We start from the raw sequence: 18,324 nt of genomic DNA, 5'->3' as shown, positions 1-18,324 counted from the left end.
ATATATTAAAAATTAAGAAAACTATATCTCATTAAATGTTTTTTAAATGAACAACATGAAACACACGATTTAACATAATATTTCATCGGCTCCCTCTTGCTTTTGTAAAACGTTTAGGTTTCTAAAAATTTACAAGTAATGAATGGATTTAATTAAAATCTTAATTATAAATGATTTAGAAATAATACCTCTTTAGTGTTCTACCTGATAATTTTATTGACTTTATATCTTTTTGTCATTCACTTTCAATTAGATTAAAAAATACAAAACCTTGGAGCGTAGAGTTAACTCCCTTTTCTCCTTGCCAAACATGGTGACTTTTATACCAGAGGAATATTGGAGATTACATCGACCAAAATGTTAAGCAGATAACACTCAAGATAAGAACAGTAGTCCAATGGATCCAAATAATACAAAAAAAAACAACCCAAAACATACCTCATTTAAAAAATTCAGAACTGTAACCAAAAAGCGGTTTTAGCAGTTTACTTAGTCTTTTTCAATAATAAGCACCTGATAGGTGTAATAACCACCAAAAGTGCTCAATATCCTGCATAAAGAGGGGAGGAGACGTAGTAGTGTAGTGCTCTGGGAGACTTTAATTTTAAAGATGCTCAATATCCTAGAGAGAGCAGGTGTGTTTCTTTAAGATATTGTTGCATGGAAACTATAATCAAAAGTCCTCAATATCATGGATTCCTTAGGAAAATCAACATCAGTGTTTTGTTATACTATTTTATACAAGAAAATCTACTCAGTACTGTCGGTGATAAGAAGTAGCATATAGTAATCAAAAATGCTTAATATCCTAAGTAGAGCAGATATGTCCAAATGCAACTTAATTTCTTCTATTTGTTTTTTATGGCCTTGGGCAACGTGAGATAGCTCTACTAGTATTATTCAAATGATAAGTTGAAAAATTCACTTCCTGCATACAAAACCTCCCAAATGTAAACATTTTTGAACAAAAACAGAAATATGATGAACAAAGCAAATGTTTCTTCTGTAATTAAAGAAATTGGTAAAGATGAAACCAAACTATGATCTTTATAAAATGGTTTCATATTTTGGTGCTTTTTTGTTTATTAGAGCAAACTTAGAAAATCGAAATATTATTAAAACCAATGATATCTACTTAATTGTCATGTCGAAATACATATCCAAAAATTATAAAAAATTATAAAAAGCGATGAAGTAGAAAATTAATTATTAATGAAAATGGTTTTCGAAATAATTTAAAGTGAAACAGCAGAAATCAGGGGAAGTAACTGCAGTATTCTTGTTACAATTAATGGCGGATATAACTAAATCATGAACTCATGAAAGTATGTGTTTTATCTAAAAATCTAACAATATTTCAATAATTGTGGCATGACAATTAAGTAGATGACATGGTTTTTAGTTGAAATTGACAAAAACAGTAAATAGATAACTTTGGTTTTTAATAAAAAATCATTTTTATGAATTTCGATTTTCACTTTAATAATGAAAAAGTACCAACATTTTTATCAAGATCAAATAAAACTTTTAGAGTAAAAAAAAGTCTGAAGATTCTAATGGTGGTAGAAATTATCTATGTTTTAAAATGTTTTACAATAACATTATTGAGCCTGCATTAGCACTAGACATTCACAAACAGCATTGAAAACATTTTACTTCAACAAGAAAAAAGTGATAGTATTCATTCTTTGGAGAGCTTCACCACATGACTGACAACAGAACTTCTCTCCAGAGGATATTCTGTTGTGATAACATGTGAATTGCAAGTTTTACTGAAATACTTACTAAAAACCTCTGCAGAATTGTATTTTTTGCCAGAGAGATCTTATTATCCTCCTACATACAGTGCCTAGTATTTCCAAATGGTCACTCATCTGTTAATGATCAAGTCAAACGCACCTTACCTTCAGTGATCTACCAAAAAACAATGTGTGCTGTATAAATTTTTATTCTATATCTTTAAAATTTAGGTTAGCAAATGTAATTGAAAAAAAAAAAAATGAGAAATAGGGATTTCTTTGTAAAATGTCTTACTTGTAAAGCTTCTTTTCTGTGTTTTTCGGAATTTAAATCCAAATTTTTGGGCATCATTAATAACCTCGATTTTGCCAGCAATAAAAGTCGCCGTCCGCATTGGTGAATGGCTTTTGTACTTGTACCTAAAAGTAATTAAATATTAAATACCAACAACATGATACAAAAAAAAAGACGACCAATCCACCAATACTTTATACAATTATGAAACAAGAAAAAAGAAGACAATAGAAATCAATCAAAAATAATTTATCATTTTTACATCCATGCAATTCATTAAGTTAATAAGATTTGAAGGGAGATTTACAAATTTAAACTGATATAAGACATTATATATATATATATCTATATCCAAACGAACTAAAATTGAATTGTGAACATAGAGGACAACAGGCTACATTTCTGGATTTAGATATAAAAATTGAGGATGGGATTTTTCTTTATAAAATATTTGATAAAAGAAACGCATTCCCCTTTAAAATAGTACGTATGCCCCATAAGGATAGCACCTGCCCTGTTTTTGTGTTTTATGGAACCATTATGTCAGAGTTTTTGAGAATAGCTTGCGTTACTCTAAAATTAACAGATTTTATACCACCAGTTTCTAGCTTAGTAATAAGGATGATAAAACAAGGTGGGGATAAAAATAAAATATTTAAACAGTTAAATAAAGCATTTGTTCGTTATCCTGATGCTTTTGAATCGTTTAAGATAAACCAGACTATATTAATAAAGGAAATCCAAAACTATATTAGCAATGTATAAAATGTATTTATAATTACATATAATAAATTTATATATATAAAAAAAAAAAAAAAAAAAAATGTATATATGTAAAAATAAAATATTTTTAACCTTTATATATCTAATTTTAAATAAATAAGAATGTAAATATAAAAACTACTAATTATAGTGGGGGTGATAAGTAGTTAAATGGATTAATCCAAAGCTTATAAATACAAGACTGATAAATTAAAAAATGTATCCATTTTAAATGTGGAAATTGATGAATCGCACAGGTAAGAAATTCATTTTTATACTATGAAAAGGTTAGTAATTGCAATTAAGAATAGGAAATTGGATAAAAATTTTTTGTAACATGTCTTCTTCCTAAGATTAAGGGTGGTGGTGTTTGATCAACACTGCTGGGGAGCCATGAAGTAATATACTGTTTTGTTTTTAAATCCCCGAAACAGTGTTTCATGGTAAACAACTGATGATCCCTTGAAAAATAAAAAAATTGGTATTATAGTAAATTCGAGACAGTTGATGCAGTGATTGCAGGTGATTAAATGACTTACTGACTAAGTGTTTTTTTTTTTTACGAATGATAAAAAGTGATTTTTTGTGTAGTTTCAAATGTTAAAAAACTTCAAAGACTATATATATATATATATATATATATATATATATATATATATATACACACATATATTTCTGTAGAAATATATTTTCTTATTATATATCAATCCTTATATAAGAAGCTCAATGTGATTACAGAGCAATATATAGAATAAATGACAAAAATTTATATTCCAAAATTCATGATGTTGACCATCTTATAATTTATTCCTTTAAATCAGTCGATTTATACAATTCTTGACAGTATCTGTTTCGTAGCGCAAAATCAATCACTTAATTATTATATCAATTAGTGAATCTATTATGCCCATGAGTTAAGGGCATATATATATATATATATATATATATATATATATCCATCAGGTTGACACGAAAGTTCTTGCAGTTTTTAACTTTTAAATTCAGATGAACATATCTCAGCTCAAACAAAAATTTATTGATCGAAATAAGCACCATCAGAATCGACACGTTTGTCCATGCTAAACAGATGTATTTATGCCAGTAACGTAAAAGTCTTGCATTCTGGTAGTGATGAAGTCGCTGAAGGTGTTTTTGATATTGCTTATTTTTTTTTAAAGCATTTTTCACGCAGAAAGGTATAAAGATGCTTGAAAAAGTGGTAGTTGGTTAGTGAGAAGTCTGGAGAGTATCGCAAATAAGGCAGAGTTTCATAGCCGAAGTTGTTCAACTTTTGCAGTTGGTTTAATAATAATAATAATAATAAAAAAATAGAAGTTCTCAAACAGGTGTGCGTGGATTGAGTTTGATTAAGTCTCTTAATTGGTCGTTGTCAGCATCCGATGGCCTACCACTATGCTCATCATCTTAAACACTTTTGTTGCCGCCATGAAATTTCTTAAACCACAATTGTACCGTGTGTTCAGTTTCTGATTGCTGGGCCAAATGCTTCGTTGATATCGCAAGTTGTTTTAAGAAGTTTTTTGGCTTAGCTTGAACTGAAGTAAGAAAATTGTGCAAATTTGATTTCTTTTCATCTTGTTGTTGCGGGGCTAACGGGTGTTGATGTTAATCCCACAAATTCAAAATAATAAATAATAATAGTGATAAGAATCGAGTTGAAACAATCAAGCAAAGATGACTGAGACGAATGGATAAATTAAATACAAAATTAAAAAAAAAAAAAATTGTAAATGAATGAAAAGAGAAGATAAAGTTTCTTCTTAATTGAAAGTCTCTACCTGCAACTGAGGTGATTGAATGAAAGGATGTAGAAAAGTGAAAGTTCTGGGTTAGAAATAACCAGTCTTTTTACGAAGAATTAAACAATATAAAAAGTCCACCGCTTACTTAGCGGAGAGATAAAAAAGGGTAAAAATAAAAGGTCCGTTATAGTTGCAAGTCCGTATGCACGAGGAGGAATTAATTGACGGGCGCGCGTGTGTTTAACGTCCAAACGCAGATGTGTCGATGTTGATGTTTACGCCATGGTGTTCAAAGGTCGACTGACGTTTAAGCGCAAAATGCCCTTTTTATACTTCTCCAACCGGCTCCAGAGAGGCCTTCAGAAAAAAACATTTTTTAAAGTTTGTTTTCCTTGTAATCCGATTGGATGAAAAGAATAACATCCTTATGACGTAAGATGCTTTAAGTGACGTCCGCACGAACAACTGAAGTTTCCTTTAAGATCCACCAAATTTGCGTGGGTGGGGAAAGGGAAATGTACGTGCAGCTGATGTTTATACATCCACGCGCACAACTGGGTTTTACTGCGTCGAGACTACAATATTGTATTCAATGTTCTGAAAAGAAAACATACTTGTTTAAAAACGATTGTAATTTAAACAATTAAGGCGAAAAATTCTCTTGAAAATTATATTTAAAGTAAAGGTAACGAAAACTTATTTAAAAATACATCATTTGAAATCAAAATTTAAAATTCTGCAAGAACTTTCTTCTCAAACTAATATATATATATATATTCCTATAAATTTATTTTTTTGTGCATTGATATTCATATTAAAAACCCTTTTTTCTATTTATTTCAAAAGAAAATATAACTTTGTTATATATGGGTCATGGAATTGCATTCATCTGCAAAAGATCTGGCTAAATTGCATATTCTTTTAAACCATTTTAATTAATTTCCTACTAGTTTTTTTTTTTTCTCATGGGATGATCATCTTTAGTTAACTACTATGTGTCATTATATTCATGCTGATATTCTACATGATTTATACTTGCATAATATTTCTGCAAAAAAGTTATAGTAAACACAAACCTCTTTTTATATATATTTATGTATGTGTACATGTTGTTTGTTTTTTTGGAGGTTACCACGGTGGAAAAATATATAGACACAACGAAAATAAAGAAAGGAATGGTTCTGAAGAAAAATAGACACATTAAAATTATATATAGATAGATTTATATGCTAAATTAACAAGAAAAAATAATGGAAGAATGGTATGTTAAAAAAAAAGAACGTTACTGTGTAGAAAAATAAATAGAAGAAATAAGGAAAAAAAAAAAAGATATATTGATAGACATACTAATAACGAATTGTTGATTTTGAATATGAAAATTGAAAACACAGAAAATAGAAAAAATATTGATACAGACAATGTGGAAAACGGAAAGAAAGAAAAAAAGAAATAGAAGAGAACTCATGAATTTTAGTTACAGTGTCTGGTTAAAAAGACCTGTCAGCTTAAGAGAAACATGTCAATCAAAAAAGTTTATGGAATTTGGAATGTGTAAATGTCGAAATTATTAACTGTAAAGCTCGGTGTTCTTTTTGTGTAAAACAATGGACAATTTCTGCAAATGTGAATTTTTTTTTTTTCAATTGATATGGTGCTTTTTCTTAGGATTTTTTTTCTGGTGTGGAAAAATGTTGTTCATTTTATGTAAATCGATGTAAACTGTATAATGAAATTTTTAAATGTATGTTTTTTTAGATTAAGAAAAAAAACAAATGCTGTCTATGGGTGATTGGGATTTCCGTTAATTTTGCATAGAATCAACATGGAAAAATTCATGTGTGGAAATCCCGATATTTTCTGCTGGGCTATATGCCTTGAAGGCAGTCACGGTTACCGGCCTGGAAAAAAAAAAGTTTTTCCAATATGGCAGAGCGGAATGTATTTTAGTCCAGCGTCAGGGAGCAAATGGAATGCCCTGACATGGGATAAATGGCAGAAGTGGCCATAATAATAATCACTCAGATAAGTAAAAGATGATTTTTTTTCCCGAAAACACCGGAGTTAGGTGACGTGGACAATTTTAGTTTCCATGGATCTGTTATTTTGTTGTTGAACTTTTGTTTTGATGAAGGATTGTCTGGAAGTTATAAGTGAGTCGTTTTTTTTTTTTGGAAACGACTATGTATTTTAATTGTAAATGTCTATGCATTTTTTGTAAATGACTGTGATTTTTTTGATATTTTTGATGATATTCTGGGAAATGGTAAAGGTGATGCAGCCGACCTTAGAATTTGATGACGTGGACAATTTTGGGTTGCCGCGAATCTGTATTTTGTTATTTGGAATTTTATTCTTGGTAAGATGAGACTTTGTGAATGCTTATAAGGAATTTTTTTTATTATTATTTTTATGTAATTGATGTTTTCTCGAATCAGTATTGTGCAGATTTTTCTTGTTCTTTGACGTGTATTTTTTTTTCGCAGAATGGAGAAGGAGTGATCTTTGCCTTGTGGGGTTTATTTAAATAATGATTAATTTAAAAGAAAGAACATGTTAGTAATGTTATAATAATAATAATAATAATAATAATAATAATAAAATTGGGGAAAAAGAAAGAAATAAGATTTAAGCAGTGTGCTGAAGTAAGAAATAGAAAAAAAAAGACACACTACTGGGTTATGAGTAAGGGGTCAACTAGGTCTTAAGTTTTGGAAGAGTAAAGGGTTCAGTCGATATTTATTCAATTTATTCATGTTTTCGAGATGGTCGTGGAATGTTTTTTTTTTGTGGGATTTTTCTCCAGATTCATAATTCGGCAGGAGACAGGAAAATGCTCTCGTAATGTTATAAGGAAAATCTTTTATCTTGTAGGAGTCATGTACTTATGGAAACGCGTTATAGCTGTGACGAGAGATTATCGTGATCTCTGCATGATCCTAAGATGCGAGATGGAGGCCATGGGGTCACAAGGAGTTGTTGACCTTCGAGGGCGCAAGGATTCGCACCACATGGTATTATTTGTGGATGTTATTTTATTTATTAGATGTTATTAATTAGTGGATAATGGTATGACAGTTTTCTTTGCCAGTGAGGTGAGCTTAGGTGTCCCCTTCTTAGTAAATGTGGGTAGTAGAAAATGTATGTCTTTGCCATACATTTTGATAAAAAGTGGAGAAGGAATGTCAGTAAATAGGTCGAACATAAGAAATATGATAATGTATATTGTAGACACGTTTTACTGGAAGTGAGGGTCAGCTAATCGGATCTGCAGGTTAGCTGGAGTGAAGAGTTTGGGTTTGGACGTAGAGAACAGCGGATGGCTTAACAAGTCGTCCCCATCCCTTCACTGGGGGGGGGACGCTGACGTGTGCGAAAATAAGACCTATGCAAGCAAAGACATTCACTTTCCATTCTTCTGCGATCGACATCTGGAAGGTGAATAAAAACTATATATTCCATGTTTTTGTTTCTCAACAATGTTTAATGGTGATATTTTTTTTGCAGTTGTGTGACAGTGTGGACAGTGTCTGACAGCATGATGGAACCATCAGTGAAGAAGAGAGGACAGGTCGACTGTATCCTCCACTGCTCTGATGATGACAGCGATGCTCTGATGTCACTACAGGATTTGGACTCATGGAACACATTGTTCAGGGCTGCAGAGATCAGGCAGCATGATCCAATTCTGGAAGCAGCCAAGGGCTTGAAGAAGGAGGAATACTGCACATACATTATCACCATAAATGCCGTGGTCTCTTTACAATGGAGAAGTCACTGGATTCTATCCTTGCCAAGATAGAATCAGCAAACGTTGAGCCCAGAAGGAGGGCATCAATGGATGCCCCTAGTACTAGCAGGGTGTATGCCAAACTATATATCTTCTGCGAGAAATCAAGAAAGTACCTGAAAGCAGCAAGAACAAGGGAACCACTCATTCAGTGTGTTAAGCTATGAGCAGATGAGAAGATCCGCAGTGCAGCAACAAGGAAACTCAACCACAGAAGCCTTGGTTTTCTTAGCAGATACCTTGTTGCTGCAGAGGGGCACTATCACAAGTCGTGCTACAAACTCTTCACAAAAGATGATTCCCCAGTAGCCGCCAGGTCTGGTGCAGCTTAAAATCAGGAAGGGGGCATGCTACGAAGAGGCAAAGACAGAAGCCCTAGAGGAACTCTTCTATATAAGGACTGAATTTTTCCCCAACCCAGAGGTACTGTCTATGATAAACCTCATATCTGGAGCAGGTACTTCTCACAGAGTCAATGGCATTGCTGTCCAAGGTTGCCAGCTTTGTGCCAGAGAAGGTCCTGTCAGAGATTATCAAGTCCAAGATAAGAAGCATCACTCCAACCGCATCAATGCTGCCAATATACAATATTGAGTGGTGGGCAGGGCCACCCAAGATTCAGACTGTGTATGTTGACACTACCAAAGAGGTCCAGGATTCAAAGACCAAGAACCATATCTGGCTTCTCAATCGAATGTCAGACCATGAGGACCAGTCCATCCCCAGTTGGACTGGGTTCAACATCAAAATCCGCAGACACATTGCAGTGGTCCAGGACACTATCAATGCTCCTGCAACAGAAATGTCCACCGTTAATGAAGTCTTGGAGCAAACATATGCCATCATGCAGTCCTTACAGCTTAACAAGATTGTGTGTGTGTTTGATCAAGCACTCTATGCCAAAGCTACCGAGGTTCTCTGGAAACAAGGACATTATCATCAGAATGGGCTTCTTCCACACACTCTGTAATCTCCTCTCCACCATAGGGAAGAGGTTTCAGGATATAGGTCTTAGAGATCTATGTGTGGAATCAGGTGTCATCACAGAAGGATCAGTGTCAGAGCTGATGGACGGCAAGAGGTACAACAGAGCAGTGAAACTACACAAGCTCGTGTATGAATCACTGATGAGGCATGCATGGAAAGGCTTCCTTCCATGGCTAGAAGAAAATCATTCAAGGGACCTTCACTTGTACTTGTACTTGAAACGACATTCACCCTGGAGGAGTTGAGTCGGCTTCATGAAGATGCACATCTCGTATCACTGCGGCCCAAGCCCGGCGATCGGAGGCAAGATCCCGAGTGAGCAATAGCCAGTCACGTCTCCAACGAGACAGGCCATAGATGAGCGGGCCCGAAATAAGCTCAGCGTCGGCTTTGATAGTCCCGAGCCACGTTCTTAGCTGGCCACCGACACGTTTTTTCCAGCTGGGGAGATAGCCTCGTGGATAAAGACCCCCACATCACAGCGAGAGGCATGGCCGAACCATCAAAGGCGTCGGGCCCGCAGTAGGTCAGTAATTGCCTGGAGATTGCAGCGACGCCAGACTTCTTTGTTGGCGACGAAATCCAAGGGACGGACATGTAGAATACGGCAGAGATGTAGTGGTTGAAAACTTCTATGCGTCGCAGATCCGCTTTCCGTATGGGCCAGGTCTCACATCCATACAAAAGTATTGAGCGGACGAGGGCCTGGTAGATTCGTATTTTTGTCCTCAGACGTATTTCAGGCCATGACCATAATCGCCTTTGGAGTCGACAAAAGGCAGCTCGTGCGGCATTAATGCGCGCTTCAATCTCATTCATGCCTTGACCGGTACCAATGAACGTGCAGCCCAGGTATTTGAAGCTATCCGACTCCTCGAGGGTTTCCCCGTTGAGAGTGACAGAGGACCTTTCTGCTTGGGGGATGCCAGCCGATAGAATCTTCGTCTTGCTGGCATTGACTCTCATGCCGATGGCAGCTGCCTTCTCCTGGATTCGGTTCAGCACCGTCTGTATATCTCTGTAGCTCTCCCCGAGAACCGCAATATCGTCCGCGTAGTCCAAATCGGTAAGATGAAAGTTACGCCCCACCACGACGCCAGGATATTCAGGCAGCGCCTGCTCCATGATCCAATCAATAGCGTAATTGAAAAGGGTGGGCGAGAGCGCGCATCCCTGGCGGACACCACTGCTGACGTTGAAGAAAGAGGAGTCCTGGCCATAACAGCGGACACGCGTGCGAGTCCGATGGTAGTAGGCCTTGATCAAGTTGAGTAGCTTCGGGGGGATACCATCTGCTTCCATCACTCTCCACAGGGTACCGCGGTCGACCGAGTCAAAAGCGGCAGCGAAGTCGATAAAGCATACGATTGTACACTGTTGGTAGCACAAGCGCTGTTCCAAGGCTCGCCTCAGCGTGAATATTTGGTCGACGCATCCGCGGCCAGGTCGGAATCCCTATTGGTTAGGTCGAGTCCTTCTGTCCCTTTCGTATTAAAACCGTCTCAGAATGAGGATAGTGAAGACTTTGGCAGCGACATCTATAAGGCTGATGCCTCTGTAGTTACTACATGTCCGTTTGTCACCCTTCTTGCCAAGTTGAAGAATAACAAAGCTCCAGGCGAGGACGGAATCCCGGCTGAGGTCTACAAGACCGGAATCGATGAATTAACCCCTCGCCTACACCAGCTGATTTCTGAGATTTGGAATAGTGGGGAGATTCCCCAAGATTGGAGTGACGCCATCCTTCTTCCCTTTTTTTAAGGGACCTTCACCATCTGGATGAAACATTGAAGAACATCAACAATTTCCACAGCAATGTGTCTCAGGGACTCTTTCAAGAACTTGATGGAGAGTGAACCTTGGACACCTATCCTGAAACTCTTCCAAGTTTATCTTGAGAAACTCAGAGATGAACAGAACCTCTCAGCATTCTGGATGTCATACCTGGCATGGTTGAAATTATGTTGGACCTGCTTTGAGCCTCCAGAGAAGGCAACTGGATGCTTCACCTAGGAGCAATCTGACAGCTGATACCGTGGTGTTTTGCCTATGACAAGGTGAACTATGCCTGATCCCGTACCTACTATAATGCCATGATGTCTCGACTGCACATCAGAGGCCCATGAACACTTTATGCAAGATGGCTTTCCAGTCCAGATCGGTAGCAAGAATCCCTTTGGACAGATTCCTGTGGATCAGACTATTGAAGAGATGATCAACAAATACACCTAGACACCAAGGGGCACAAAAGGCTTCAGCCTGAAAGGTGGGGCTGTTACCAGGTACTATCTGACATCGGAGTATTGCAGCAGGTACTTAAGGCAGCTTAGGGCCATGGTAGTAGGTCAAAAGTATAGTGACTTCAGCCACCCACATCTGCAGATGCCAAGGATTAAAACAGATAAAGCCGATGTCCAATCTTTAGTTCAACTGATGGAGATCAGTTGGTTGAACCCCAGAGCAAGGAGATCTTGTCAGTTTGTCAACTGCGATTGCAGCACCACCAGAAGTGCCAAAGAGCTTCTAGGGGCCTACAGAATAGGAGAGGCTGCATATCAAGCCTTCAAATGAGAGTGTCAACTATACAGTTTCATGACAAGATGACGAGGACGAAACTGAGAACGTTCACTAACATCAGAATGAAGCCGCACACACAAGGCCATGCCAAGGAGGCTATCTTGAAGACTGACAGGAACCTATTTGGCCAGATGATCCTTGTTGCTGAGAACAGAAACCTCAAAATGTCTTAGCTCATCCCCTGGGGCCTTTGCCATAGGAACTTGCCAACAGTGATAGGTCCCTCTGCAAGAACAACAAGGCTGCCCGAGCAAAGGAATTGGAGAGGAATGTTTCTCCTGCAGAGGTTATCATCAAGCCCTCTGCTACCATAATGAATAGGATCACTCTGGTCCAGAAATTGAAGGGAAACGATAAAACGTTTTCACAGCTTATAGGGACAGCGCCGAGTCACGCTGTCCATGAGGGTGCTAAGAGTAGGCGCATTGATGTTGTGTCTGACGTCTACAAGGAAACATCCATCAAAGATGTAGAACAAGCCAACAGAAGTGCAGGCACAGTAATCAATTTCAAGAACATTCAACTTGGACACAACATCCAGCAGTGGAGAAAGTTACTGTAGTTCCTCCAACAAGTCAAGTCTCATTCTGGTAGAAGAATGGAAGGCACTACAGCACAAGAAGAAACTCGAGGGCAAAGAGCTGTATGTCACATGTGAGCAGCTCTACTTCAAGATCACCAAAGAGCAGTAGGAAGAGGCTCCTTAGTTTAAGTCAAGTCAAGATGCAGACACATGCCTCCTTCTTCATGCAGCAGAATCTGGGTACAAGTCTATCATCATCACTGCAGAGGATACAGACATCATGATCCTGTGTCTGGGCATGTGCCACAAGATCCCATCTCATCTATTCCAAAAGTGTGGGACTAAGAGCTGGAAAAGATTCCTGGAAATCACCACACGGAGCCGTACACTGGGAGGCAGTGTGTATGACTCATTGATTGGTATGCATGCCTTTACAGGCTGTGATACTGTCAGTGCATTCACTGGCCAATGGAAGATGACGACACTCAAGCAAATGAAGATGGACAAGACATACCAGGATGCTATCCAGGAACTTTTGTGCTTATGGGAAGTGTCTCCTGAAATCTTTGAGAAGCTCCAGGAAATCACCTGCCACATGTACCTGCCAGCTATCCACACAACTGAGGTGACCAAACTCCGGTATGAGCTGTTTTGTGAAAGACATGGAGAGGTGGAGTCAAGTCAACTCCCTCCTTGTAAGGACTGCCTCTTCATGCATGCACTACATGCAAACTACCAGGCTGCAATCTAGAGGAGAAGTCTGTAGAGCCAGCCATTTATTGAGAACCCAACAGACTACAGCTGGATGACAGATGAGGATGGCAGGCTTGCCATCAAGTGGATGCAAAGTTTACCAGCACCAGATGTCGTTATTCAGCAAGTGTGTGCGGTCATGCAAACTCCCTAAGTGCACTTGCCTCAGCAATGGCCTGAAGTGCACGGACATGTGCAGGTTACAGACATGCCAGAACAAGATTAGTAAGGAAGAGCCGGTAGCACAACAGTCAGATTCCAAGTATGATGTAGATGATATCGAGGAGGAGTAATTTTGCCATAATTAATAAATAGTATGTACAAGCCCATGGCATGCTTAGTGTGTATTTGCAGGACTTGTATTAAATGTGACACACTTACTATATTAATCAGGTTTCTAATGGCACAATTTTAACTTTTGTGGGAACTTTTTGGAGATTTACAAACCTATACATTTTTGGAAAAGGTTTTGTCTCGAGAATCAGAAAATCAATGTTTGCATTTGCCCAGATGCATATATGTCAACCATATTGGAATTTACAAAATGGCTGCCGTAATATGGATGTTTTGTAATATCTCGGCCTCTAAATAAGCTGGTACACTGATTTTAACTGCTAACACTACATTTTTAGTGTCAATGGTCCACATTGTCATTTTATCTTTTTTAACACCACCCATTGAAACACATAATCCACCATATGGTTAAAAAACTTAACAACGCTTGCAGTTAGTCAGATGCTAAATCAGAGTTGTTTTTACTGAAATGCCTTTTTACTGCAAACTTTGAATGTTTGTGCAACCATCTTAAACATAATGAAATGTTTGATCATAGTCTATGCATAATCATCGTCATCAACATCACTTTCATACATCACAGCTTGGGAATCTTCATCATTTTCGCACTAGCTGCTGCACTAACATATGTCAGTACAGACAAAGTCTTTAGACCTGCAAGAACATCTGCCAGAAGAACAGTCAAATATACATTTGCATGTGACCATCTCAAAGATGGCTTTAGGGGCTGGGAGGACCTCTGTGGTCATTGGTTTCAGGATGCCATCCAATTGTTTGAAGTACCCATTTTCCAGGGGATCCAGTTGTGAAATCTGTAGATCAATGGCTGCTTGTGCCCATACCCTTGCTTGGACATGGACTCTTAAAATATGCTGCTTTAGAGCTCCAGGTATTGGAGGGAGCCTGTCACTTTCTGCCCTATGCTTGCAAAACAGATGCCATCGCAGTTCAGGGATTGTTTTTATGTTGATCCCTTTTGACGAGTTAACTGTACATACAAAGGACTCCAGTGTTGACAGCATTCCTTCTGTCACTTCTGCTTCATCCCTAAGCATTTGTAGAGCATTGACACCTGCATCTGCTTTGAGGTAGATCTACAGCCAGGTTGTCTTGCATATATGAGAGAACCTCCCTATGTTGTCGGACCCAGTGAACACATGAAAGGCTGGCAAAGCCTTTGCTCTTTCTTTACATAGAGCTCACCACAGTGGTTCAATTTGTATAACACCAGAAAATGGACGTGTTTTTCGGCAATAGGTCATAGTTTGTTGTGACTAGCACTAAAATGTCTGTATCTGGGGAGAAAAATGCTAACTGTGCATCAGGTGGGTTTCGCTGTGAAGCCAGCACAGCCTGGTGGATCAGCAGTGTGTCTGCTTATTCATGGTTATTTACTTTGAAGACCAGGTCTTTGTTGCTCTTAGTGTATCCAGAAGCAGATGTGATGATCAGCTTGGATGATCCCCTGTTGTTTGGACAACAAGACAGTCAGTCAGATCAGCCTTCGTCTTGTCATAGGAGAGGAACCTCCTCATTGGGATGTGTTTGATGTCAGTGTCATCTCTGACTTGATACTGAACAGAAGCTTTTCCTCGTCTTCGTTTATCTCTGGTTGCACTCTTCAGAGAATTGGCTCGGTATGTGTAAAAAACGAGGATGATTTCATCATAATCTTGTGTTAGTTGCATCAGTCTGTCATTGAAGGAGCCATTCAGATCCTTGACTCTCACTAGAGTCGCTGGTTTATTGCTCAGCTTCTGCACAAACACCATGCCATCCACCAGTGCTATGTTCCGACTTGGCTGATCAGTAGATGTGGGCACTGTAAATCCTGGATCCATTGCATTTTGGTGGGTAGAACTTCCAGCTTGAGGTGACTGGTCTTCATGGGGTATGTCTTCTCTTGTTAGCTTCTCAAGTAGATGGATTAACTTGGACTTGTCGTGACATGGCAGCATCGTTCCATCAGGAGCAAACAGTGCTCTTTGTGTCAGATTGAATTCATGGTTTCCTATGGCCTCTTTCTGGTTGATGTCTTGGGCTTGACCTGGCAAGTACCATCACCTTTGCAAACAGGTTCTTGATCTCCTTCAGATCCACAGTATTGTCTCTGAGTTTCACCGTAATCTTCTTATTTCCAGAAAGAAATATCTTGTTGTTCTCTTTCTTCACAGGAGCCTAGAGGCTGACATCTCTATTGATCCACTCTGATACATAATCTTTATACAATTTTTGTCCAGTGACATCAACATTTAAGATCTGTGGTACATACTCATCTAGGATGTAGGCATTAGTGATCACATTGTACAGCTTTTCCCCATTAATTGTAAAGGGGTTTCCACGGCTAAGTATGGCTTCTTTGATCTTGTCGACTATACCATGTGCCCTCTTGACTGCACTTGGTCCAAGCTCATGATGCTCTGTGATTCTGTCAGCTTCCATGTCAAACTGACTCTTGAACTCTTTTGACAGACGTGAAAGTTCTGGTGTGGCCAGAAAAAATCTGTCTGGCATTGGCATTATTGGAGATGCCTATGATGCTAGAGCTAGTCTTCATCAGATTGTTCAGGTGTTCACATGCATGGTCTGCCCCAACAGATACAAAGGGAATGACACTTTGCATGACTGATATATTGCCTGCTCGTAATTCCTCCCATGTCTGAGGGTGATTTGTTTTCAAGTCATGCATATCTGCGATGTATCTTTGTTACATGATAAGGGCTGTCCCCTTTTCATGTAAGTATAAAAATAGAGAGATTTAGTTAAAATGAAAATAAAATGAGAGAAAGCAGGAATCGAACCCTGGAGATAAGTTTTAAAGAACAATAGGTCTAAATGGAGTGTCCAGTAAATTGTTATTCTGATGAAATAAATAATAAATAAACTATCATTGTTAGAAAGAATGTGGATAATAAAATATGGGTTAAATGAATTAGATATGTAGGTTGAATTCCTTTGTGAAAACAACAAAGAAAAAATGGGAAATCAGAATGTTCAGAAACGTGCAGGTCGCGCATGTTGATGGCACGTGAATTGTGGTCACGTTGGCCGGACATGCATGGATTTATCAATATAGGAAGTGAGAGTTAGTTAGTGAGTTAGTGAGAAGTCAGAAGAAGGGAGGCAGAGAGTCAAAGTCAGACGATAGTCTGGGTCCAGACATGGGAGTCGAACGTCTAGAAGCGAGACGGTCACTTTTGAAACATTAGAATGTGAACCTTTGAATTCCTGAACGCAAATCCACCAACCGGTCAGTGGAAGAATAAATGCTCATCATGTTTTTATAACTGCCGTCTCCTGTGTCCATCATTACATGAAAAAGGTATTGTCTATTTATGTGTACAAACTATTTGAAATTCATCATCTAAAAAATATGTGTTAGAAAGTATATGTGTCTATTTATGTTATACAAACACTCCCGTTCATACGAACTGTCAAAGCATAAATGCCAACCTCTCAATTATCGGTCTGCCTATCTAGATATGAAAACACCTTCTCAAAATGTATTTATATGCAATCTCTCTCATTTATAAACTCTCACTCTCTCTTTATATACACCTGTTAATGTCTCCATATCTCACAACATGATCACACACATGAACCTCAAAGATCTCTTACTTCCATGAACACTCTTAAGACTAATTTTTCCTAAGACTGTCTATCACTCTAAAACTTTCTAATACAAACAAGAACACTAAATAAGAACTCACGTAACATACGCGCACAAGTGGTACCTTCGTCTAATAATAACACCCTTACATAACATATATGAAATATGGTGTACGTGACTAGTCCACTCAAGGGTGGGTTAAAAAAAAAAAAGAACCTGGCGTTACCACGAAAAAAAAAACAACAAAAAACACAACGTTTACTAGATGATCACAGAATGCGAAAAAGAAAAAGAAATTCCAAACGAAATAAAACAATAATTAAAAAAAAAAAAGAGAAGCATGCACACATACGCAGTATTGAAAAAAATGGAAAAAAAAAAATTGAACACACACAAGGAACAAAAGTATACAAGAAATATTAAAAAAAAGAAAAGGCCGATATGCCGCAAAAGATACGTAGTAATGAATGGAAATAATAAATAATAGTAAACACAAGTCACCGTGCAGAATTCATTGAAATGAATTCTTTTGTTTAAAAAATATATATATATATGTAGCACATACACACAACAAAATAAATGTGTGTCAGAAATGTTTTTGGTAAATGCGGGTCAAACCAGTTTGTTTAAAGTCAGCTGTCAATCATTGTAAGAATGTTGTGTCAAAGTCCGATGTACTTTTAAAATCTTGTGTTATTAAAAAAAAAAAAATAAATAAAATACGCTATTGTCAAAAAGAAAGCTGCAGAAATGTAAAACGATTGAACTTTGCAGCTTTTTAATGTGCGTTTTAATTGTTTGTCTTTGAAAAAAAGGGACAATTTATTTTGTATTAACGGACTTTGAAATGTATAATGTAACATTTTTTTTAATGTTTTTATATTGCAAAATGTCTTAAATGTATGTAAATGTAATGTTTTTTTTTGCGACAGGAATTCAAAGTCATTATTAGATATATACATTAGAATTAAAATGATCTAGTAGAAAATAAGATTAAGACGAATGGTTGGCTTAGAAATCAGTTAGACTTTTAAGAGTGGGACAAAATAAATTACGTAAACGGGTATTTAGAGAGTTTTTAGATGTTATAAGCCGTAAGAAAGATGTTTTTTTTTTAGCATTTGGTTTTTGTTTTGTTTTTTAGAGATCCTATAACTTTTTTCCAAGAAAAGTGACTTAGTAGGGATTGATAAGCACAAGATGTGCCCCTATTCGAAAAATTTGGGAACCTGTG

General features: G+C 37.4%; 1 protein-coding gene and 1 long non-coding RNA gene across 5 annotated transcripts in view; both read right to left on the bottom strand.

Annotated features, from left to right (window-relative positions):
- Nucleotides 1-18,324, bottom strand: part of LOC145258282 (uncharacterized) — a 472,448-nt gene that overhangs the window by 69,988 nt on the left and 384,136 nt on the right. For all 4 annotated transcript variants that reach the window (XR_013864089.1, XM_080116286.1, XM_080116288.1 and 1 more), the window contains one exon: nucleotides 2,035-2,159. Coding sequence is in view for 3 of the 4 variants with exons in the window: in XM_080116286.1 (XP_079972412.1) it covers nucleotides 2,035-2,159 (125 nt within the window). In the remaining variant the exon portion in view is untranslated. The remainder of the gene's footprint in view (nucleotides 1-2,034; nucleotides 2,160-18,324) is intronic.
- Nucleotides 3,568-18,324, bottom strand: part of LOC145258283 (uncharacterized) — a 52,307-nt gene continuing 37,550 nt past the window's right edge. The window contains exon 2 of the long non-coding RNA XR_013864090.1: nucleotides 3,568-5,156. This is a non-coding gene — a long non-coding RNA (uncharacterized LOC145258283). The remainder of the gene's footprint in view (nucleotides 5,157-18,324) is intronic.

The sequence above is a fragment of the Euprymna scolopes genome, chromosome 33, assembly GCF_053919585.1.
Source record: "Euprymna scolopes isolate OS-2025 chromosome 33, ASM5391958v1, whole genome shotgun sequence".
Taxonomy (NCBI): Eukaryota; Metazoa; Mollusca; class Cephalopoda; order Sepiida; family Sepiolidae; genus Euprymna; species Euprymna scolopes.
The sequence above is the reverse complement of the archived record's forward strand: the minus strand, read 5'-3'. Positions and strand labels throughout refer to the sequence as shown.